The sequence below is a fragment of the Panthera pardus genome, unplaced genomic scaffold (assembly GCF_024362965.1).
Source record: "Panthera pardus isolate Hobbes unplaced genomic scaffold, ASM2436296v1 HiC_scaffold_25, whole genome shotgun sequence".
NCBI lineage: Eukaryota > Metazoa > Chordata > Mammalia > Carnivora > Felidae > Panthera > Panthera pardus.
Genome location: NW_026526821.1, coordinates 89,444,116 through 89,469,917, shown reverse-complemented (window position 1 = coordinate 89,469,917; position 25,802 = coordinate 89,444,116). Strand labels below are relative to the sequence as shown.

At 42.2% G+C, this 25,802-nt stretch overlaps 1 protein-coding gene across 2 annotated transcripts; it reads right to left on the bottom strand.

Annotated features, from left to right (window-relative positions):
* Nucleotides 1-767: 767 nt before the first annotated feature.
* Nucleotides 768-25,800, bottom strand: STAMBP (STAM binding protein). Of its 2 annotated transcripts, none has more exons than XM_019442003.2 (10): nt 25,673-25,800; nt 23,630-23,847; nt 13,842-13,917; nt 13,460-13,555; nt 12,022-12,388; nt 9,559-9,683; nt 8,544-8,681; nt 3,671-3,783; nt 2,792-2,891; nt 768-1,428 (listed from the first exon to the last, which is right to left on the bottom strand). In XM_019442003.2, exons 1-10 carry the CDS (start codon nt 25,751-25,753, stop codon nt 1,372-1,374), a joined length of 1,371 nt encoding a protein of 456 aa, XP_019297548.1. In that variant the 5' UTR covers nt 25,754-25,800; the 3' UTR covers nt 768-1,371. The 2 variants fall into 2 exon arrangements, with proteins under 2 accessions (XP_019297548.1, XP_019297557.1); XM_019442012.2 differs by having other exon boundaries at nt 25,599-25,674.
* Between the last annotated feature and the right edge of the window lie 2 nt (nt 25,801-25,802).

The following is a 25,802-nucleotide window of genomic DNA, read 5'->3' as shown; positions in this document are numbered from 1 at the left end:
CCACTTACACTGGAACTACAGAAAAAAGAATTTCTGATACCTGGGAGTTAAGAACCCAACAGAAGAAGAATATAGAGACTTGGTTCTTCCAGGGGAAAAGTTCAAGGACACTAACCTAAGTGATAAAGAACTTAATATATTCAGGACACAAAACTTCAAAATGAAGCCAAACTTCATACATTTGCAGAATTTTTCCTATAGAATTTTAATATAAAAAGAAACATGTTTCTCTTATGCAAGGTATTTACCCTCTTGCTGTCACCTGAGGGGTCACAAGCAGTACCATTATTTCTAGGCCACTTTACAATGCTAGGCTCAGCTCATAGAAAGGAAAATATAGAATCAACTGCAGTGTCAAACCCCTTCCTAAATGTTGCCTGAGTCAGAAAAGAATAAACAACATCATAAAATCGGTAGGGTGGGGTGGCAAGGGAATGTAATCATTCATTTGGTATAACCTGGCACTCCAAACAAAGGCTCTATTATCTTTAGCTGAAAGCTTTTAGGGCATACAGAGGAAGTAAATGGGATGACCCACTTGAGACAACACCAAAAGAACAGAGAATTTCACAGCCCTGGAAGATGCAACAGGCAGACAAAAACCACTCAACAGTTCACTGTGAACTGGGACACACCTTCAATACCAGCACAGCTCAAGTTCCATTTTCCCCTCACCTTTCCCCAAACAACCAGACCTTTCAGTTAGCCTGTTTAGACAACACTTGATCAAACAGATCACTCTAGAGCACACACACACACACACAAAATAAGTTAATGGTTATTTTATTGTAGAAGAAAAAATATCCTGAAATATTTGTTAAATAACAATACTTCCTGACAAAAATCATTCTTCAGGGTTTTCAAGCCCCACCATCTGGTCAAGGTGGGCTGTCCCTCATCCACGTAATAAGCTTCATTAATATTGTCATAAACCACAGAAAAACCCAAAGATTTTCTAAGTGGCTTCCAAATTTCTGCAGAGATGCCCTTAAAAATTCCAAAGGTAAACAATAAACAAGTTGGCAGAGAAACCAGAAGGCTAGCTGAGAAGAAAAAAAATGTTAACAACTGGTGAATCTAGAACAAAGGGTATGTAAGTGTTCACCACACCATTTTAACAACTTAATTTTTTAATTGCAGCCAGACTGAAAAGTTGTCTTAGCATGGTCATGCTATTCTCCACACTTGCCTAAGAAATACAGCCAATTATTTTTTTTCAAACCAGAAATAGAAAATCAGTTTTCCCCCAGGTGATACTCACTTTCAATTCTGTCTAAAAAAGCTTTCAGAGCTTTCTGGAAAGTTTAAATTAAGGGGCTACAGTACACTGGTATGGTTTTATAATTCTTGGGAGGTGTTCAAGTCAAGTTCTCATCGAAGGTCTGTGATGGTCACTGCTCTGTCCACAACAGTCACATGGCTGCAGCTCTACAACAGGGAAAAAGAAAGAAAGAGAAAGTCCTAAAAAATTCTAAGAAGTCATTTGTTTAAAACTTACTTAACATGCTTATTCTGACCAGTGGTTCCCAGTCTGGAAGCCAGGCTGCTACTTAAATGGCAGTTATTGTAAGGGGTCTGGGAATCAGTAACTTTCTAATCCCTACCTGTACATAGCCTGAATCAATGTGGGCCCATATATCTTCATTCACTTTTCAAATGAATGTATATTCTAGAGACGTTCACAAAATACACACTTATTTGAAAGAATTGCTGAGTTCATTAGTTTTTTGGGGGTCACTATGTCAACCAGCTAATACAGCGTACCCACTGACACATGGGGAACGCTTACTTTTGGCATGCAAAGAGGCCTTTATAACAGAAAACCTGGGCACTTTTCTTGTAGCCTCTGTTTCATCATCCTGGTACCTAGACACTTATTACATTCTAAGGCAGACTGACCTATTTTTCAACAGATCTGTCAGAAAGTGCTTTCTCATGCTCAGCTGAAAACTCATTCCACGAGGTCTTAGTTTTAGTTCTGGGAGTCCTATGAAATGCACTCGATACCTTTCTATACAACAATTCTTCTGAAACTTAAAGCCGGTTTTCAGAGCCTCCCTGAGGTTTCACTTCTAAACATCCCCAGTTCCTTTTATGTGACAAGGTTCTGAGTCCCTTTTCCATACTGGTCACTTTTTAATGAACCCAAAAGAAATAACACCCCACAGCCAGGAAGGAGTGAAGCAGCCTATCACATTAGATTTGAGGGGCAAATTGAAACATACTGCTCTAACAGCAACTGAAACTTTTTATTCACAGAATACAACTTAGGAAAACAAGCTTCCTAGAAGGGTCATAAAAATCCCTATTATTTAAGCAAAATTGCAAAATCAAATATATTTTACCTATCTTAAATGGCTTTTTTCCTTTGAATTCAAATCCCTTATTGAAGTACAGGCTTAGCAACTGGTGTTGACGAAGGGAAAAAACCTAACATTTAACAAGCCAGCTCCTGCACCAGGTGCTTTCTGGATATTACTTCATTTAATCCTCTCAATAACCCTATCAAGTAGGTATTACCATCACTGTCATTCCCCTTTACAGATAAGAGGCTGAGGCCCAGGAAGATGAAGTCTGATCAAAGTCAGACAGTCCTTCGATGGCAGAGCTACGACTCAAATCCACTGCTATCCCACACTGCTTCCCATGTATGTCCTTATTGGGAAGATTTGCAAAGATAAGTGACGAGGCTGATCTTCTATGTGGGTCAGAAAAGACAATGCACCTCATCAGCTCTGACCGTCCTCCCTGCTTGAAGCACAGCCCTGATTTCTTCTACACAGATACATACGCAGAAGAGAGGTGGATCCTTGCTGTGTGGATGAAATCCTTTCTGGCGACAGGAGGAAATCTCCTCTAGTCCGTGGTCAGTTAGTTTAAAGAATCCAGTTCTGCAATAAGAAAAAGCAGGCCCAAATCAAGCAAAGGTGTCTACCCAGTCCCAAACACACACACAGAACTCATTTTGAGACAGCTTCAAAACTATGCTGGCACACAGGTCTCTTTTCTGGTGAATGAATCAGAGTTAGGGAATGACTCATCACTGCCACCACACTAGTTTTGCTGGGAGAATTCATAGTAAATAACAGGATTTAGAATGAAAAAGAATTTAACTGAGATAATTTGTTTGATTTTAAATTCTCTAATCTGACATCAGTCTTTTGAAATTCCCATTGCTTCAAGTCAAACACTTCAAATTTCTTATGTTCTTTTCTTAGAAAAGCATTGAAATTGTTGCTTTGATATCTTCTTTTTTTTTTTTTTTTTTCAACGTTTTTTTATTTATTTTTGGGACAGAGAGAGACAGAGCATGAACGGGGGAGGGGCAGAGAGAGAGGGAGACACAGAATCGGAAACAGGCTCCAGGCTCTGAGCCATCAGCCCAGAGCCTGACGCGGGGCTCGAACTCACGGACCGCGAGATCGTGACCTGGCTGAAGTCGGACGCTTAACCGACTGCGCCACCCAGGCGCCCCCTTTGATATCTTCTTAAACAAGAATAGTAGGAGCATCCGGATATGGTGCTTAAAAGGAAACCTTTTAGAACAGCCAGTTAATACCACAGTCTATATACTTTACACAGAACAAGGTCTTCCAAATAGAGAACTTTTCCTTGGAGGCTTTTCCCCACTGTCTCCTTGTAATGCCCAGAACCACATCTATGTACTTACTCCTGGAACTTGGGGGAGCAAACAATGGCTATTGACTCTGGCAACATCATCTGGTAGGAACAATGAGTGTGTAGGTCAACACTGGAGAGGAAGGCGGTCTGCGTGGGATGAGTCTGAGAAGAGGAAAACATGTCTGAGACCCTCTGAGTGAAACAGCCAAGCCTGGCCCATAAAGGAAACAGACCCAAATGGTTCTCAATAGCTGGCCACAATCCCCTCACAAGCACAAAGTCACTGGCAGCCACAAGGGGGTATGTCTGAAGTTCATTACTTTTGAGCACTGTAAACAAATATAGGTTAACATGAGTATGAGAGGAAACTCATAATTTCTAATTGATCATCAAGACTTATTTGGCCCCTCACAAGCTCTCTCAGGGCAATGGAGGGTCATCCATTCTGGAATAGATGGTATATGCTGTCCAATATTTCAAAATGATAAAAGTCAAGGACTTAACAAACCACAGTTGGATGAACAATTCCTCTTCCAGACAGAAGTGTTAAAAGGTCAAGAATGAGTGTGGAGCTCTACAGGCAATGACAAAAGCTGTCCTATGGCTAAAGCATACCATCCAAGGATAGGAGAAGCAGGGGACAATAGTAGTTACATCATACAAAGGACCCTATCTTGTTTGGGAAAAGGACCAAGATACTGAAATTTGAGGGTAATCAGTTAAAGCACCATCGAAATGTACATTCAGTTTCTATTGTTTTCAATCATTTAATGTTTTATTGAACACATTCTTTGTATACAAATGAATAACCATATAATGCCTTATGTTAATCTTAGAAGGGTGTGACTGTAGAGAACAAGAATGGAAAAAGACGACCCAATATGACTCAAAAAGACCACCAACCTTCACTGACAGAAAGCACAGAAAATAAATAAGTGTACTTGATCAGCATTTTCAAACCTGCCATGTACAAAATGAAGCTCCTGAGGAGCCAGTCAAAAGCACAGGCTCCTGTGCCCCACCCCTAGAAATAGCCATCCTGAAATTTAAAAAAGCCATTCAATGATTCTTATGTGCAGCATCATCTGAGAAGCACCACCCCACAGAATGCTGTGACCAGCTCACTGTGGAAGAGGCCTGCAGGACAGGAACGTGTTAGCTGAGTGCTGACAGCAAATCCACATGCAGATCCTCATGGGGCAGGTAAGAACTTTGGTGACTACAAAGGAAAAATAGTTTCTACCTAATAATATGATCCTACAGACTGCTAGGGACAAAAGGCCTGTGCCAACACCTTTCATCCCACAGTTAGAACAAAGAATTTTAACTGGGAACAAACGAGGCCATGGAACAAGCTGATCCAGGCCTCTGATCTAAAGTAGAAAGACAATATAGGGATACATAGAAGCTCAATAAATAATTGTTAAACTAAATCAAAAAACCCTGTCTTGAGTCTCTATTCCCCTCTATTGTGCTTTCTCTTTCTCCTTCCCTTAACAATTGGATTTCTTGAAAAAAATAGTTTTGTCCATCATGCTGGAGACAGAGGAAGGCATTTTTATGAAGAGAAAACAATAAACCAAGGGAGCAGAAATGAACAAGAACAGCAGATGCTGGGGGCAGCCTCGGTGCCTGGATGGGAGCAGAGCAGCCATAGGACAGGGATACGAGCTAAGGCAGGGCTGAAGCCAGATGAAGGAGTCTCCCCAATACTGGACTGGAGGCTCACACAGTAGTTGGTGATCAATACATGACCATACAAACTTTTTGACCCGGGAACCTGATTTTACAGCTGGCAAAGTGGAGAAGGAAGAACTGATCTTCTGCATAATGCTCTTGCCAATTTTAAGATCTGAGCAAACCTTACAGCCTGCTTGTTTGTTTGTTTTTAATCTCCAGTTAGGAAGGAATGGCACAGAAATTATCATAGGGGAAAAGAGCTGAAATACTATAAACTTCGGCTCTAAATTTGTTCCTAGCTGAACCCTGATTTAGAAATCCTTTTATTCATTTGCGGCTGAATTCTATCTGCAGTCTAAACCGGGATTATTCCAAACTTTCCCCCATCTCCTCCAGTTCCTAAAACCACCCGTCTCCCTCCTGCCAGGCAGTGAATCTAGACTGCAACACTGTTGAATGAAAGGAATTCCGTCAACCCCTCCAAACAGACCTCCAAAATCTCTGTATCTTTCTTTCCTCCTTCAATTCTGTCTCAGAGGGATGAGTGTTTTCTCCCCCATATGAAGATGAGCCCCCTTTTTGTACTTTTGATTTAATACTTTCCTACCTCCGCATTCCCTTGTCTCTGCCCCTTTACATCTCCTCTCCTGGCTCTACTATGCTCCACTAAGCTCTGCTGGCTCACTGGGTGTACAAACATATTGAAACAACTACATACAAGAATGTAAGTAAACCTTGAAAATGTTGAGCAAAAGAAGCCAGATACAGAAGAATATGTATCATATAATTCTATTTATATAAAGCTCAAAACCAGGTAAAACTAAACTGTTGAGTTCAGGGATATGCATTTAGGGTAGTAAAACTATAAAGAAAGCAAAGGACTTGTGGAAAAGTCAGGAGAGAGACTGCCTGTATCAGAGGGGAAGCGGACAGGGCAAGAGCATGGGGGTGGGACCATGCCTCTCACAATGTTCTATCTCTTGACCTGCGTCATGCACGTACACAGATGTTTTGTTTCATGATTCACTGAAATATCCATTTACCCTTATGTACTTTCTTATATATTTCAAATACAAAGGTTTCAAAAAAACAAAATCAAAACACATGTTCAAGCCTTTATGGTAAAGCATAAATCAAGCAAATATTCTCTCAACCTGGCTACTCCTTAAGCCACCATCCCATTTTCTTCCTTTCCCCGTGAGCTAAACTCTTCAAAAAATTGGTGTGTAGGGGTGCCTGGCTAGCGCAGTTGGCAGCGTACGTGACTTTTGATCTCAGAATTATGGGTTCGAGCCGCATGTTGGGTGTTAGAGATTACATAAAAATAAAATCTTAAAAAAAAATTAGTGCCCATCTCACCGTGACCACATCCTCGATCCCCATTACTTCTTAAACGTTTGCGGTGCTCTTCCTCCTCTGGCTCTGTGCCCTGCTCTCACGAGCCTCTTTGCTTCATTACCAACTATTCCCTGCGCTCCCCTGGGTGGCCTGCCCCCAAGCTTGCTCTCCATTCTTCTCCAGTGCCAAGGCTTCTCAGGTCGGCTCTATGCAGAGGTCTCCCAGATCTCTTTCCCACCTTGACCCTGCCCCCCAGCGCCAGCCACACTGCCAACTGCCTGATAACTACCTCCACTGACAAAATGTCTCACATACACTTTAAATTCAACATGCTCAGAACTGAACACACAATTAGCCCTGCTTCCAAAGTAAGCTATCCTCCTGGAGCCCCTGTTTCTGCTTATGGGATAATCATTGCCAGCCCTGTGAGTCAGGCCTGCTCTCTGTCATCACTGGCTTTTACTCATCATCCTCTCACTCATTCCCCACATCCTCTGAAATTCAACATTCATCTCCTTCCCAAATTCAATGTCATCACCCTAGCTCTCATCATTAGATTTTATCAGCATGCTAACCTCTTAAATGATCTCCCTGCCTCGACCTACTTTAAAACTGCCTTTATGTTAGATATACTAAAGAATGGCTTTGATCATATCATTCATTGCTCTACTCAAAAACCTTTAAAAGTTCCCCACTTACTAAAAAGCAGAACTATTCTGCCTATCCACCCAAGATCCTCCCCCCAAGAACACTGCTCCAATGTATCACATTAAAGCCTATTTATCTACTACGATTCCTGACATAAACCCCAAACTGGACCTCAACGTCTTAGGAACACAGTCTGCTTATTCCAGCGCTGCCCCCTGCATATGGAATTCTCTCTTAGCCTATCTTGTCAAAATCTTAGTAAATCCTGCCAGGTGCAGTCCTTCCCTCCTCGATTTGATTGTGCTCTTTGTACTTCTCGAGGCACTTGGCACATTCTGCCTCCCGGGAAGACTTGTCTCTTTGTCTAATCTACTTTATGAGACTAAAGTCGTGTCTTTCTCAAATTTGTATCCCCAAGCAGATAAGAAAAAAGTTCTCTACTTCCCATATACTATAATGGAAGATACACAATAGAAGGCAAGTATTAATGTCACAGAATGAAGAAAGGACAGAGGCACAGGGGACTGCCTCCCAGGTCAGTATTTCCCAAATTGTAACATACAGGTATGTGTAATCTCCCCAAATCCAGAAATGAGCTGACTTGCTTGTATGTAAGCCTATCACACAACACGAAAAGTAGCTTGGTTTGTGGAGTGACCGGCTGAAAAGGAATAGGAAGGAAAATGCAGAAATACTCTTTAGGGATAGAATTACCTTTTACCTAAATATCACCAGAAGGCTACAGAAGACACTTGAAAATCCACTATATTAAGGACCCTACTGGTTTACATAAAGGTGTATGCTGCTTTATGCTTTAACAGAGACCAAATGCAAGCATTTGAATTAATTAACTTCCTTGGTTCATTAAAATATTTTCAGGATATTTTCAGGAACACCATTTGTATGAAGTAGGCAGAACCTCCACAGTCAATATCCACATATACTCTAGGCCAGCATTTTATCACCATTCACACTCACAAGGAAGCTGGGACTTTAGGGAAAGAAGTTCATTTTCATTAAACCATTTTTTTAAAATGAAGAAAATGAAAAAGCCCTAAGTAGTTCCCAGAAATCAATACTGGAGTGGAAGCAGTCAAGTATGCTAGGAACGTCAAGTCTGCATCTGAAGGAGGGAAAAACCTTCATCTAAATAATCTGCATGCAATTCACTTTGCTCAAAGAAAGAAACAAGCAGTGTGTTTACAACATGGTGAGAGAAGAGAGGACTAACCCTCAGAGAGCTTGGAATTGCTTACATGAATCCAGCCCAGTGTGATGAGACCCTGCTGATCCTGTATGAGGAAAAGTTCTTCTTCGTTCTCGGTGTTGCAATAATCAGACCCGGCACTTTGCTTGGGGATGAGAACATGGGTAATGGTGAATTCATTCCTCATCTGTCAAAGGAGAAAAACAGCCTGTCACCACTCCCTGGCACTTGTGCAACCCCACGTGGTCACAGCTGTGGTAAGTTAAACATCTATACAAGCGAAGGCCCTTCCCACCCCAGCAAGAGTCCTCGTGCTCCTTGAGTCCCTCACCTCAGCGGTTCCCAACCTTAGCTGCTCACGTGCACTGCAAAGGGCACTCTGCAAAGCCACAGGTGCCTCTGGCTGCAGCCACAAGTGTCTGCCTGTGATTCCCAAGAAGCTCCAGGATAGTACCATTTCTCTTCTTTTGCTCATGTCTAGGGTAGCTTCCCTCTTACTGTTTCTCTTAGTCCTTCTCATCCTCAAAGGCTCAGTGTTAGTCTATTGCCTTCACTCATTTATTCATTCAGTAGTTAGTAATGCGTTCTTCAAGTGCCTCTATTCAGTGATCTTTCCTTCCTCCCAACTCATAGTGCTCTACTGCGTATACCATTCAGCATGCTATTTCTCTTTGGGGGTGTAGCTCCCATTGCTCCAAAATGCTTTGGTAGGTTTTGTGGACGCATGCTGGGCTCATAGCCTTACATATGTTATATTCCCAGGCCTACCATAAAGCAGGTACTCAAAAACTGATATATAGGTAACGCTGACTCTTGGTCTCCAAGTTTAGAATTAGCTATTTCTTACTACTAGAATTAAAATAATCAGTTCGATTCAAGGGACTGAGAAAATCAATGAAATGCAAGGTCACCAAATCCAAAGTAACATTGCATTATGCTATCCATGGTTCCTTCTGCAGAGGGATCGTTGCAAAGAGTAACTGACCCTGGATATCTTCTCTCAGAGTCACAGGAGGCCAAGGGGGAAGAAACAGGCTCAGCTCAGGAAAACGTTTGTTTTTTACCAGTTTTCCACAGAGAATTCCACATGTCTCTACTCCCCGGGCAGTGTTGGCACTGGCTAACTGGAGGAACTGCGGGCAGAGCCTCCCAGGCACCACCACATGGCGCAGTCCGTCGATTGTAGGAGCTGTAATGGAGAAAGGAGAAAAGTGTAAGACCACAGGGAGAGGCTTCCCAAGCAGGCCCCAGAGTAGGCAGTCCTGGGAGGGCAAAGCCAAATCACTGGGGTTCCTCGAACTATGGGCAGTGAGTGGGGATCTCAGCCTAACGACAGAAGGAAGAGGGTTGTGGGCACAGCCATTGCAAGTACATTACTTTAAGAAAACAGCCTTTAATCACTCAAGACGAGGGTAAACTACTATTTAAAACAAGTTCTTGGGGTGCCTAGGTGGCTTGGTCAGTTAAGCATCTGACACTTGATCTCAGCTCAGGTCTTGATCTCAGGGTGATGAGTTCTATCCCAACACTGGGCTCCATGCTGGGTATGGAGCCTACTTAAAACTAAAACAAAAACTGAAAAACAGAACAAAACAAACAAGTTCCTGAGCTATCCAGGAATTCTCTGTCACAGTCTAACACAGAGGATAAAAAAAATAACCTCCTCATTCCACTGAGCTTTTATTTTTATTTTAAGTCTTTTATCTCAGATAAGAATATTGGAGAGTACGACTTATAAAGAAATACACCAGAGATATCCTGGGTAACAGAAAATACTTTGGATAACTATTTAATGCTGAATTTATTCATTTAGAAGAATGCTAAAGTGCCAAAACAAAACCACAAAAAACACATTCTGGTCCTCAAAAGAGGCATGAATGCACGGAGCAGCTTATAAGCCTGGTTCAGAATGCCAAGGATAGGCCCAGCCCCTGGACACCACGGAGAAGCCCTGAGAGAGAGAGCCCACAGGCTCAAATTAGGGGGTGTTTTTCATGGTCACTTTTCATTTAAAAAAAAAAACAAAAAGTACATGGGGTGCCTGGGTGGCTCAGTCGGTTAAGCGTCCGACTTCGGCTCAGGTCACGATCTCACCATTCATGAGTTCGAGCCCTGTGTCAGGCTTTGTGCTGACAGCTCAGAGCCTGAAGCCTGCTTCGGATTCTGTGTCTCCCTCTCTCTCTGTTCCTCCTCCACTCGCATTCCATCTCTCTCTCAAAAATAAATAAAAATTACAAAAAAAATTTTTTTAAGTGCAAAAGGATGTTCTGTTTCTGCACACTCAACAGCGAGCTCTGAATTGCTGGAGAGGTAACAAACCAGGGACCACACAGTCACATGATAGTCTGATGACAATATCTGAGGATTCTGAATTAAGGCTTGGCACAGTCCTTTCCTTTCAATTCCATAATCACTTCCTGAGTGCATTCCAGTGCATACACTGTGCTTAACCTCCAGGGAACACAAATATGAATAAGACTCAAGCCCTAACCAGTAAAAAGTTAAAATCTAGTTACTGAAAAATGACTACACTATCAGGTAAATGATGTCAACTGCATTACAGATAATAAGAGCCCTGAGAGTTTCAAGAACAGAATCAATTTCATTGAAGGGAAGGAGACCTGGCAAAACTTTAAGATGAGCAGGGAAGGCAGAAATAGAGAAAGGAGATTTTCGGTTCAGGGCAAATATTAACACACCTCTTTGGATAAGCTAGTCCAGGGGCTGCTCCGGGAACATGAGAGTCCAATCTGACTGGAGCACGGAATACATGTGAAGGAAGAGGCAGTGGTGGGAGATTAGCCTGCCAAGTACGTGGGGAGAAACCTAAAGGCCAGGCTTCGGGGTCTGGCATCCCTTGCCCACTCTCACATTGCCCTTTGAAGTGGATCTTCTGCAAAGCTGACTTCCTCATGTGATACTTGAAATTCCTTCCCCAAAAGATCTATTCTAATAATCAAGGTATAATCATCATTTTGCCACTATTGTTATTTTCTCAGATAGGCAAGCTTTGGTGAGAGGAGGAAAGACTGCTAATAGCTGTTATGACTAGACTGAATTATCGCTGACTACATATAGTATTTACCATGACCAAGCTCCTTAAGGATTGGGAACACTTCCAGGGCAAACAGCATTCGGTAACCCTTTTTCACTTTTTAAAGGCCAACTGCTGAATTGTAAAGTGGCGCTATGAAATTTCCCTTCCAGAGAACCAACAGTGGTCTCTGGTTCATTGAACATTTCGAGTCTCTATATAATCCTTAAAAGCTGAGGGTCTGACTTTCAAGGACATTGTGAGCTCTTCCGAATATCAACCTGGTGCCAGGTAAGTTACACGGCTTAAGCAAAGGCCACCTTCATACTATGGCCAGCGTGACAGGACACAGTATGGCAATACCGATCAAAGGGGCTTCTGTGACCAGAGCCTGATGAGTGGGATAATGGATGTAATCTTAGGCAACCTCCTCAGAATGACACTCTGTTTGGCTGCCCCTGAGATGGAAGAGGGCACGAGCAAGCGGACTCACTACTTTCTGAGTTGCTCAATGCTCCAGGTTTCAAGGACCTGTCCACCACGGGTGGCTTGGCAGGCCTTCCCGCCGTATTACAGTCCGCAGGCTGTGTGGACGTGGCAGGTACAGCGGGGAACACATCTGGGGAGGGCTTCTCCAAGTCAGGCACGAGTGGGCCCCCTAGGCCAGGGTCCACCTTCCCAAACTCCTGCACGATTTTCAGTCGCTCCTTTTCCAGCTCCTGGTTCCGGATCATCTCCTCAAAGGCATGGAACTGCTCCTGCTCCAACTGCTGCTGTTTCTGCTGTGCCACCCTCTGCCTCTCCTTCTCCAGCTCCTGCTGGATGGCCACATTCCGGGCAAGCTCTTCCGCTTCCCTCTTCTGCAAAGAAAGGAGTTAGGCTTAACAATTGACACCTGGATGACTTCACATCTCAGGGGGGACAAGGCTTTGCGGCAGGGATTTCCTAAAGCGTGCCCCTGCTCTGGCCCAATTTCCCAACACGGAATCTGTGCCTCCCTCGGCAGCTCATGTCTGCCCAAGTGGTCACCGCTTGTGTCTACCAGGCCACGGCAGACCTACTCTTCAAGGACAGTGACGGTCCCGACCCCCTCAGTACCCTTCCCCAATGGCTCTTACTAAGACATTTTCTTCTTAACCGAAATCTTGATGCAACTTACTGTTCGCGCTGCATAATCTGTATCAGACACAGTCTTATTCTCTAACTCTACCATGTATACATTCTGTATCCGAAGTAAGGGGGTCTTTGCAGAATTTTAACCCAAAAGGAAGCCTCCAAAATTTAGCTGGTGACTAGCTCAGTACGAAGTGACATTTTAAACTAACAAGAAACATCAAGTAACAATCACCCTCATTAAGGTTTTCACTCACTCGGTACCTTAGAAATATATGCCTCATAGCTGTTTACCTCTCTGCTGATTTTCAACATCAGAGTCCAGAACAGGGCTCAGCAGAGCGCTACAAAATAATCTGGAGTTGCCAGCAGTGCGAATTTCACATCTGACACAGACCACAGGCAGTGCCTTGGGAGTTCTCCACGTGCTCTAACTAACTCTTCCTAACAAGAAGCATTTGAAAATAGCTTGAAAAACAAGTATTATCAACAGGTATAACCAAATGTGAATCAATACCCCAAAATTCACTGATCTAAAAACTTACGTTTCAGTGAAATGTTTCACTGCTCTTAGGTTCTCCCTCTAGATATAGCACATAAGCAACAGATTTTCTGTCCCTCAAATCACCCTCCAGGACAAGCAGGCTAAATATGTTAGAATCCTCAGCCTAAACACTTGTGTTCTACTTGAGTTTCTTGCCTTTGCTGAAAAAAATAAACTATGACACTAAAATCACAAGACCTGTTAAAATATCATATCGCAATCCTAGGGCACAGCCTAAGAAAGCAAAATAATTTCCTTTTTATTATATACTTACCTTTTCTTCATTATATTCTGTATATTCTTTGGTATATCGTTTCAATAGCTCTGCCTTCAGCTCTTCTGCTTTGGGAAATGCAATCTCCTTTAACTTCTGAGACACAAAAATCAAAAACTGAGAATTAGGATAATTCCTAGCTAATGAAGTAGAGAAGTAAAGTGACTTAAGACAACTTGGCAATGGCAACAACGTTTCCAAAAACAATGCAGAATACCCCCTACTGTCCCATACCTGCTACTTCATAACTGATCTGGTGAAATGGCCTTATTCCCCGTTGCCGGATTTGATGCTCAGATGCGGACACCACTACTTTTACCTTGAAGTTAGTCTGTGCTGCTTTGAAGCTTTTAGATGGGCAACAGTGAGAGTGAAGACCCACCTTTACTGTGTCTTTCTTTTCAGGAATGACAGCCAATTTGTAATCCCGATGCTTTGGCAGTTTCTCAATAAAGAGCCTAAAGGAACGGATCAGAATGATTATCATGCAAAGAAAATGTCCAACAGACTCTGAAGCAAGGCGACTCCCTTGTCCTGCACCCACTGCAAGACGGGTTTCCAGACATTCAGGGGAGGGATAATACACACCCAGTGACCATGTTCCCCACCCACCTCCAACCCTATGTTTCCCTCCTCTCCCAAATTAGGTGCGCAGGAAGCACTAGACTCCCACAACTAAAAAGATGAGGGGAGAAAAGCAAACCTACCTTGTGCCCAAAAATATACCTCCAAAGAGATTCTTTTCTTATTACAGTGACAGGCTTCCAAAGGAAAGGGCCTCTGTCACAAATTCTTCTTCAAATAACAGTTTGGCAGCCAAGGGCAGGAAACCCATGTTCTATGATTAGCCCTGTGACCTTAACCTTGGCTTCTTTTTCTTTGGGATCCATCCTCCTTCAAAGCAGAATATTCCTTGCATCATACTAAGCACTAAGATGCTTAGATGGTACATGTGTTATGTATATACTATGTGCATGTTACGTTGTAATTTGCATTATGGTCCTGATAAAAAGTTCTTAGAGAAATATAAGGGCTAGATTTTCTCTTTACATTTTGTCCCTGGCTGTAAAGCTCAGTGGGAAAAATATTCACAGATCTCTAACATTAATGATGTCTATGTGGGGACAGTAAAAGCACAAAGAAGTATTTGTCACAACTTGTCACAACCCAAAGTAGCAGATTAAGAATTCCAAAGCCAGAAGACCAGTTCCAGAGTCTGCTCTTCTAACCACTGTATCACACTGCCTCCACATGGTCCTGGAATGTCCAGAACTGTTGGGGGGGGGGGAGGGTACTGAACAAAGACGTCTTTTAATAGAAGTACGTTGTAATATATACAAGCTAAGGCCCAAAACAAATCAATTGAGGGGAGTTTGCCCACAGTTCTAAAATACTGTACTAGAGTTGGGACTAACTGACTCTTTTCTACTTTCTGCCCACGGGGAGTAAACAGAGGAGGACAGCTCAGTAAGGGGAAAGAAGATGACCCCCACGAGAGCAAACTCCTTTTGTTTTTTTTTTTAATTTTAATGCTTTTATTTAGTTTTGAGAAAGAGTGGAGGAAGGGCAGAGAAAGAGGGAGACAGAGGATCCGAAGCGGGCTCTGCGCTGACAGCAGTGAGCCTGATGCAAGACTCGAACTCAAGAACTGTGAGATCATGACCTGAGCTGAAGTCAGATGCTTAACTGAGCCATCCAGGAGCCCAAAGCAAACTCTTTTCATTTTTTTTATTTAAAAATTTTTTTAATATTTATTTTTGAGAAACAGAGCATGAGCAAGGGAGGGGCAGAGAGGGAAACACAGAATCCAAAGCAGGATCCAGGCACTGAGCTGTCAGCACAGAGCCCAGCGTGGGGCTCAAACTCACGAACCATGAGATCATGACCTGAGCCGAAGTTGGACGCTTAACCAACTGAGCCACCCCAAAGCAAACTCTTTTTAGATGAGCACTCCTCCCTTGGTTCTATACTAGGCACATGAAATTTTTATTTCAATCCAATTTGACAAGACCCTTCAGCCAAGGATGAATTCTAAAATCAAAATGATTCTAAAACACTTCCCTTTGGGTTCATGAAAAAGATATAAAAGTTTCCTTGAAGTCTATATTTAAAATAAATACAGATTTGTTTGTTCACCAATAGAGTCTTGAAGAAGATGTTGAGATAAGTAAGACTAGTTCTTGTGTTCAAGAGACCTATAATTCAATGACTCTCCCTTGGCCCTAAAGACCAAGGTACCTGTTCATAACTTTAGCAGGCTACATGTGCTTTGTATGAAAGCCCGAATCAGCCAATATAGTACCATGTCGTATAAACACCACACTTTATATTCACTTGTGCTATCAGCCTGAAGAACTGTGAAGTCCCTGAGGCCAGAGATTCCTGTGTCTTGTGCTTCTTTGCATGTCCCTCTAAAGCTGGGACAGTGCCTGGGTGAACAGGCACTCAATAAATATCTGAGGAATAAAATGGTCTTAAAACCTTTGAAGGAGCTGAGTAAAAAAACCCAAAGTATAAAAAAGTACATATAGTATGCTATCTTATAAGTATGAAAGGGGGAAAATTCTGTATGTGTACGTACACATACATTTACTTCCAAGTACACAGTAAGTCAGGAAACTAAGGAAAGTAGACAGCAGGGGAAATAGAGCAGATGGGACAAGAGTGGGAGTGAAACCTCTCACCATACGCCTTTTTCTATCATTTTGATTTTGAACCATGCAGTGGAATCTAGTTTATAAGATGAAACTTCTAGAGCTGTACATGAATACGTTTCTCTTGTTTCCAAAACTGTAGTCAATTTTCTGAATGGGGAACATACAGGCAGAAGGGTCTCTTGAAAACAGAACTGGCAACGTTGCCCATTGCCTGTACAGGAGTCAATAGCGCTCAGCGTTTAGTTCGCAGCCTGCCTGGGCTCAAATCCTGGCTTGGCCATTACAAGCTGTGTGAATTCCAGCAAGTTACTCAGTCTCACTACCCTTCTTTATATGTATGTGTGTGTGTGTGTGTGTGTGTGTGTGTATGTATATGTATATGTGTGTATATATATGTGTATATATATATATATATACACACACATATACATATATATTATATATATACATATATATTATATATATACATACATACATATATTATATATATATATGTATATATATATATAATATATATATATATATATATATGAGTTATATATATGGAGACAAACTAGTACTACCTGATAGGGTTGCTGTGACACTTAAAGAGATTAAAAAAAAAAAAGTGCTGAGCACAGTGCCTTGCACCTAGCCAACATCTACTATGATTGCACTGTATGCTATATGATTGTTTTTCACTAATAAATAAACAAAAATTGTGAGCAAGAAGAACAGATAAAGATGTGAACACCAGGGCTAGAAGTGTTCTAGGTGTAGAATACCTGTGGCCCAGAGGTATACTGTTCTCTGGGTTAGATCTGGTTGCAGCCTAGAAAGGGAAACGTACCAAAGCAAAGATGTGTTGGCAAAAACACAATCAAAGCAAACTATTAGGACGATGGGGATAAAAAGAGATATGCAGAAAAGGAAACACAAAAGGTAAGTATATGAAATGGTATTCAACTTTACTTATAATGAAAGAAATTCAAATTAAGATGAGGTACCATTTCCATATATCAGATTGGCAATGGCTTAAAGGTTGATTATAACCAGTATACACAGGGTGTTGGGAAATGGGTGTCCTTAGACACCCTTAACGGGGCTGTAATTTGATAATACGCTGTATTATCACAGGACAGTAATTTTCTTGGGGGTGGGGAGGGGAGACAACTATTCAAATTTTAAAATTTGTATATCCTTTAAACTCACAATTCCACCTCTAGGAATTTATCGTACACAACAGTACAAAGATATAAGACTATTCAATATAGCACTGGTCATAAAAGTAGAGAAAAACTTAAATGAAAACTTAAATGCCCATCAATAGGGGAATATTTAATAAATTATGCTGCACTCAAATGTGAAAAACAACATAATCATTCACTCATTCATTCGACAGATATTTACTGAGCATCTACTATGGGATCAGGCATTACTGTAAAGGCTGGGGATTTGGCGATGAACAGTCATAAATCCCTCCCAGCAGAGGGTGTGCATTATAGTGGGGGGAACAGACAATAAAACAAAACAATATATATATAATCAATGCCAGGAGAAACTCATTAATAGGGAAGGGGAATAGGAAGTGACAGGAGAAGGAGTAAGATTTTAGGGCAGCTAAGGAAGGCATCGCCAAGAAGATGGCATTTAATTAAGGACTGGAAGGGAGGAGGCCATAAAGAGACCTGGGACAAGACCGTTCCAGGCAGAAGAAATAGCCCTGAAGAGAATGAGATGGATCAGTATGTCCTAGTATGGAAAGATATGACTGCTAAGAAAGCAAGCTGTAGAACAGAATATATTGTATGATCTCATTCAAGCTTTAAGAAAAAAAGGATAAACGTGTGAGCCTATGTGCTTGCACAGACATATACATTTTCCTGGACACACAAGAAAGGACAGTGGTCACCTCTGGGGGATGTGACTCTTCTTTTTGCTTTAATATTTCCCTCGCTGGATAGTTTGAGAAAAAAACTAATTTAAAAAGCCAAGCAGAAATTCTGTAACGTGGATGGCTAAAAGACTCTCCTCTTATTTCTTCCTATCTTAGAAGTTACTGAGCAAAGTGAGCACGATCACAGATGAAAACCCTCTTCAGTCTGTAAGCCCCAATCCCAATGGAAAACATTGTCAATGCAGGTGACAGACGACTTTCAGAAAGCAGGTCTGTGTTATAGGAGGTTCACACAGCAGACGAGAAGTGCCTAAGTCCTCTGTAACTCCCTTCTGTGTAGCCTAGTCAATGACCATAAAAAGCTGTGAAAGAATTCACCGCCTGGATTATTGTCTGTGCTCATCATGAAAATATGTACTGATTTAATATGCTGAAGATCCTGCTATACTGGGGTCTGCAAAAGGCAAAGCATGCCTACTCTGGGGGGGAAATGTGCTTCAGATCATTAAGATGCCTGAACTGCCCAGGGAAAAGAACAAACATGCCTTTTAAAATCCGGAATTGAAGTACCCACAAAAGGTCTAGAACAATGACTTGCAATAGTGGGGGAGGCAGAGGAGTGGTGAGGTAGATGCCTGCTCCCTTCCCTCCTCCCTCCTCAGTAGTAATAATTGCCAAAGTGAGCCACTGTTACTGACAAGAATCTAACCAAGTAAAATGCGGTGGGAAAACAGACTGAGAATATTAAGCCAGAACTTTTTTGCAATTCCTACAGCTTGTCAGTTCACAGAATCAGAATTAGGGTCTTGAAGATACCTGCAAGAAAAATGAAGGTAGCTACACGTTTCGCTTCAGGTCAAGCCAATCCAACAAAGTCCCAAATTAAACTCCGAATCTAGCAAATTAAGTAAATGAGCTGCTTCATGCCACCATCTTCCCACTGAGCTCTCCTCCAGGGCCTACTTCATCATATTAAATGGTCCTGTAAGTGGGCACCATGTGCAGGGACAGACTCCCCATATCGATCTTGCCGTTAACATGGATATTCATGTCACTCAAAGCAACCCCAAGTCACAGAACAATATCAATTTAAGTACTCTTAATCCTACCCCCTCTTGCCTATTCAAGAGTTTACTGCGATAGTTAAACTCTCTTTTTGTGCTGTACCATCAGCCTCTCCTTCTTCACAGGCTCCTTTCCATTAGCAAATAGTATGCTCTAGAATCTCCCATCTTAAAATACACACCACACATTCACATACTCCTTGTCCCCCTTCAATTACTTCCTCATTTTTTCACTTCACTCTTCCTACCAAACTCCTCGAAAGAGTTATCTATGCCTGGGCTTGGCAAAATACAGCTAATAGGTCAAATCTGGTTTGCCATCTGTGTCTGTAAATGAAGTTTCGTTGGAACACAGCCACACCCATTCGTGCATGTGTTATCTAATGGTTGTTTTCACACTACAAGACAGAGGTTGTGACAGAGATCAAATGGCCTGCAAATCCAGAACTATTTACTATCTGGCCCTTTACGAAAATATTTGCCCACCTCTGGACGGGACTCACGGTCTCTACTTTCTCATTGTCCACTGACTCTTCGGCCCACTCCAATCTAATGTCTTCTTAGTCCTTCTGGTGAAACTGTTTACCAAGATCACCAATGACATCACGACACCAAACCCAAAACTTCACCCATCCCATCTGACCCTTTCTCACACAGCCTGGCCACTCTCCTGCAAATACACCATTCTCTCCTGGATTTCCTCTTGCCTCTCAAACCTCCCTTTGAGTCTCTTCTGCTGGCCCGCCCTCCCTCCCCAACCAACCTCAGGTCTCTTCTATAGTCTTTTTTTTTTTTTAATTATTTTTATTAAAAATTTTTTTAATGTTTTTATTTTTGAGATAGAGAGAGACAGAACATGAGCTAGGAAGGGGCAGAGAGAGAGAGAGACAGAATCCAAAGCAAGCTCCAGGCTCTGAGCTGTCAGCACAGAGCCCGACGCGGGGCTCGAACCTACAAGTGGTGAGATCATGACCTAAGCCAAAGTCAGATGCTCAACCGACTGAGCCACCCAGGAGCCCCTATTCTACAGTCTTATTATTAAGCTTTCTTGATCTTTGAATGTGTCAGGAATCCTTCTGGCATCTGATGAAGCTCATGGACCCCACAGAATAATTTTTTAAAGATATAATACAAAACATAAAGGATTACAAAAGAAGCCAATTCTACTGAAATACAGTTTTCAAAATATAAAAATTGTAACATGTGCTTCTTTATTAATATATTATTAATACATTTTTAAAAGGATCTAACTGTGGCTTCAATAACAGTACTGTAATTCAGAAGCAGTGGCAAGTGTTAAATGCTATTTCGAGGTATCAGCATCAATTGTAATGTGATATAAAAATAGTGATTTCTATTGGTGACATTGTGAATATTATTATTACTGTGCAAAATTGAAGGAAATGCTGAATTTCAGTTAGAGGTTAGTGGAAACAAGAAAAGTTTTTCCCAACCGAATTCATGGAGTCCAAATTCTACCTCTGAATCCCTGTGGGGTTCCTGGACCCCAGATTAAGACCTATATGCCAGAAGATCTCAGCGGTTCTCATGGCTTCAGAACCGTCTATATGCAGGGGACTCCTAGGTTTGTATCTCCAACCCAGACCTCTCCTCAGTTCAGACTGGTACATCCAACTTCCTAAACTTAACACCTTAACATGTCAAAAAAACCAGGCCTGAATTCTTGAATATCCTCTCTACTCAACCCCTTTTCTACACCATTCTCCCCATCTCAGTGAATGGGCCAGCACATCCTAAGTTACTCATGGCAGAAACCTGAGATCAACCTTGATACCATCATCCCTCCCAAACTGTCAGTAAGTCCCATAGACTCTACCTCCAGAATACAAATCCACCTGCTTCTTTCCATGCTGCCACACTCCAAGCCATCAGCCTCTCTCTTAAATTGCCATTAAGAGTATCCTAACTAATCTCCCTGCCTTCTCTTAACACACCCTTCAGCATTTGCAACATGGCAGCCCCAATTTATATATTCAGAATATAAGTAAGATTAGGTCATAACCTCTCTTAAAACTTAAAACTTTGCAATGGCTTTCTAACGCTGTCAAGATAAAATACAAACTCCTTACCGTGGTCTGCATGATTCTGCTCCACCTGCCCTCAGCCTCATCTTATTCTCCCCCCTTCAACTGCTACCCTCCAAACATGATGATCTTCTTTCAATCCTTAGAACACACTAAGGTAATTCCTACCCAAGAGCTTCTGAATGCAGCTACACCTGCTTTAAACATTCTGGTGTATGCTCTTGGAATGACCAACTCTATGGCATCCTTCAACTTTCAGTTTAAATCTTACCTTCTCAGACAGACCTTACTCTATTTGACACCCTTGGTTATTCTCTGTCACAGCACTCTCTTTGTTCCTTTCACAGCATTTGCCCTACTTTGAGACTAGATGTTTATTTGCTTACCTGTTTACTGTCTTCTCCTATAACTAGAAAGGTACACCAGTAAAGGCAGGGGCCATTTTACTTCTTATATATCCAAGACCTAGAGCAGTGCCAAGCAGGTAGCAGGTGTATGCAATATATATTTGTTGAATGAATATGGCCTGAGGGCAAGGGGCAACAGAATCCAGAAGGTCCTTCAGAAAATACTTGGTAGAGTGATTCTGTGATTCTACTTAACTTTCTCAATTATGATTCTTAGAAGAATTGTGCCCAGGGGCCTCATTCTGGAAGAACTCTCCACAAAATCACTGGAAATATTCAGGAGTATTATTTCTACTAGCAGCAAAAGAAAGGGACAGTAGTCACGGAGATTTCTCGGGAAAACAAATTTTGTGCCCATTGTGCCAAGGAATAAAAAAACTCATAATAGCAAAAGAGAGGCAAAATTTATAATTATAATTATATATTATTATTACATACAATTATAACTCTATGAAACTTTATCAACACTAAGGTCACACAACAGGGCACGATGGCATGGATGGACTGCACGATCTCTGAGGACACAGGCACTACTTCTAAACTTAAAATAGACAACAGCAGTCCCTTTTCTACTAAAGGGACTCTAAAATCACAGTACGAATCCCAGGAAGTCTGCTTCTGTGCTAGTTTTCTTTAGAGTACTGGTTCTCAACCAGGGCAATTTTGCCCCTTAGAGACCATCAGGTAATGTCTGGAGGCATTTCTGCTGCCGCAATTCAGTGAGGGGGAGGGGTGCTACTGGCATCTAGTGGACAGAGACCAAGGATGCTACTAAACACTCTACAATGCACAGGGCAGTACTCACAACAAAGAACTATTCCACCCCAGATGTCAATAATACCAAGGTTGACAAACCCTGCTGCGGAGTAGTATGGGATCAAAAACTTAACATGATACAATTGAATTACATTGATTACTTTTGGGAGGACATATAAGAAACTAGTAAGGGTGACTATCTCTGGGGAGGGGCACTGAGATTTTGGGGAAAAGAGAAGTGATCGGGAGACTTCATTTTTAAATATATATATCCTTTTGTGCCTTCTGAATTCTCCACCACATGTACATGTTACCTTTTCAAAAAATACCTAAAAATAACCAAAAGTAGTCAGTGTGGCTCAACACTATGGTCTCAACTCTAGCTTCAACTCACAGAACATTACCAAAAAAAAAAAAACAAACAAAAACAGGGCCTATGTTGTAGACCGAATCCTGAATTAAGAGTTAGGAAATCTGAGTTTTGTCACTCTAAAGTGTGGAACAAAGCAGATCACTAAGCCCAGAGTATGTTTCCTCACATGTAGAATGGAAGGACAATGTGTCCTTTCAATGCACACACAGCTATGAAGATCAAATGGAATAATGCAGGTGAAATACCTTAGGAACTATGAAGAGCCATACACACACATTATAGTTATTATTTTTTTAAAGGCCTTGGTATTATTATAAAAGAACAAGACCAGAGATTATAAATGAGATCCTTTAACAGTATTCCCTTCCTAAATTAGACATCGTTTCATTATCACTGGGGATTTAGAAGTTGTCCCCTGTTAATTATACTGACATCTATTTATGCTGCCTACCCTAAGAAGCTAAGTACCTCAAGGGAAAGGTCTTATGATGAGTCACATGAACTGTAGGCGGTCAATACTTATTTGATGATTTGCGTGACTATAATAAAGGTTAAGAAAAACCTTTTTCTTGAATCACTCAATTTGTGACAAAATAAGTAGGGGTGAGGAATTTTGGCTCTGCTACCCCTCAGCAATAATGCTATGATTAGCTGCCTCAATAGAGGACAGGAAAAGCACTCATCAATACAAAACATGTGTAGTTTAACCATCATCTCCCTTGTCTAACAGCTGGGCTATGTGGGCACAGGCCAAAAAAGCTAGGTCTCTTACTCATGAAATCACTGAGTCATGAAAATAACACTTTCAGTACTCATGACTCTTTATGTCAAGGACAGTCGGTATGTAGGAGCTGCCTGCAAAAATGATTAATGCTAATGATGTTGTAAAGTTCTCTACTTTTAGCAATTCTGGGCAGAATAAATGAGCACATGAGCAGAATGAGTGAGGCATCAGTCACCGGAAAAGAAAAAGGAACCTGGAGGTGTCTTACGTGATATACTTGTTATAGAGGATGAAGGCATGTTCAATGTTGCCTTCCTCAGAGTAAATGGATGCCATTCGGATAATCTCGACTCCAGAGCGGAAGTACCGTCGGGGTGGAATGTCTTCATTTATCTCCACTGCACTACCCATCTGGGAGAGAGCCCTCACCCGGTCTTCGGGCGGAAGGCTCACGTCTCCATGGTCAGACATCAGGACCAAGAAGTTCTGAGACAGAAAAAACAGGTGGCATCAGCACCATGGTCCCCATCACAGCCTAGTACACAGTAACTGGTTATCCCACAAACTTCTACCTTATGAAGAAATTAAGAGAAAAATACCATATGCTGTGGCTTGTATCAAAGAAAGTCTCCTTCCTACAGGAAAGCTGAGACCCTCAAGGAAGCCCACATCACAATGACAGAAGTACTGGCAGACTCAAAAGCCTACAATCTCTGTGCCATAATTACGTGGTACAAGGAGTAAACTATAATGGGTGTTCGGTTCTACTCTTCAAGTTAATCATTCTCTCTACCACTAGGTGGCCCTGCCATAAAAGGAAGGATGGTATCTTATATTTTTGGCATTATTTCTCCTACCGGCTACCCATTTCCATCTACTCCAGTACCTGACATTGTATGCTCAATGAACTTTCATGAAGATTTTTAACTGATTTCAACTTTGATCATTTGTATTTAATGAGAGTAACTGACATTTTTCTATGGTGTACTTTTTCACATCTGAATACAAGGTGAGGGGAACTGGTCTGGGAACAAACGCTCACAATCCTAGTTCTGCTCACCAAACCACTATTCCAGTCAACCCACAACATCATTCATCACATCAGGGTAAGGAATTTAGATCTAAACAAAACAAAACAATTTACTCAAATCTATCTTCAAAGACTAAGCATTCTTCAAACAACAAACAGGCACAAAGGTAACTGGGAATGCAAAAAACAAATCAACAAAAACCCCAAGAGTTTTCCCTTCCTGTGTTTCAAACCGCAGTAATTCTACAATCTTTCTAGATACTCTGCTGTTAGAATCAGATTCCAACTTCCAATCAGATAACACTCTACCATCATTTTCAAAAAGAATCTGGGTATTTGTTACACATTGAATTACAGCACACCCTAGCCAGCACGTTCTGGTATATACAAACTGTATATACTAGAATTCAAGGCCCTAAGTCTACTGGCCCCATTTTGTTTTCGATCTTAAATTTGCTCCTTCCCAACAGAGATCTTTTTCCTCCAGTCAGGATTCTGTCCTGGATTCTGTCCAGAAATCCACACATTTGTTTCATTTGTCTAGCCACTGCTTTTCTGTTTTCCACTCCAGTCCCTCCCCAAGAGGTCTCTCTTGGCCAATTCTATCTCTAGGTCACACTTCCCCCAAGCTTCCTATCTAGACACCCTTACGAGTAGTCCAAAAGCTGTGCGGACGACCAAGGATGCAGAGGCATTCCATCTCCCCAAAGCCTTTTTAGAGGCTCAGAAAGCTGCTAAAACTTTCCTAGGTTGCCTCATTAGTAAACTCAGTCCAGAGCCCATTAAAACCAACTGAAGCAGAGGATGCTTGTTGCGCCTCAGTAGCTTTGAGAAGAGGATCTTTAGGCGGATGGAACCCCCTCCCGAGGCCAGCAGTACTACAGGGCTGAGCAACACTCCAAAGAGGAGATGCGGCACCCGCAAACAAGGGGGAAGAGAGGAGGAGATCTAGGGAAGTAGCAGGAATGCGCAGAGGTGGTGTATTCAGTAAAGAGGGACCTCCTGACACCTGCTTGAGGCCCGCTTCTTGAAGGCCCTCAAACCCAAGCTGCCAACCCAGGGCAAAATTATCCAAGGTTTTCGGGTCTTTTGAGCGCGGCAGGCGGGGATGCACTGGGCCTGGCTGGGACAGAAGCCATCAGTGGCCTCGCGCGCGGCGGACCGGGCAGAGGGCGCGGGGGGAGAAGGCTGCAGGCCCCACACTCACGGCGGCCGTTCCCTTTCAGAGTCCGAACAAGCTCAGTGGCCCAACCCCACCCCATTCCCAGGACCCTTCCCCACCTGTCCCCGCGGACGACACTCGGAGCTTCCGGAAACGTCACATCCGGCGCCCGCCCCTCCCACTCCCGCTGATCTACTCATTATACTCTCAGGAACACCGGATCCAGGGCGGCAAGCTGGTGGGCGGGGC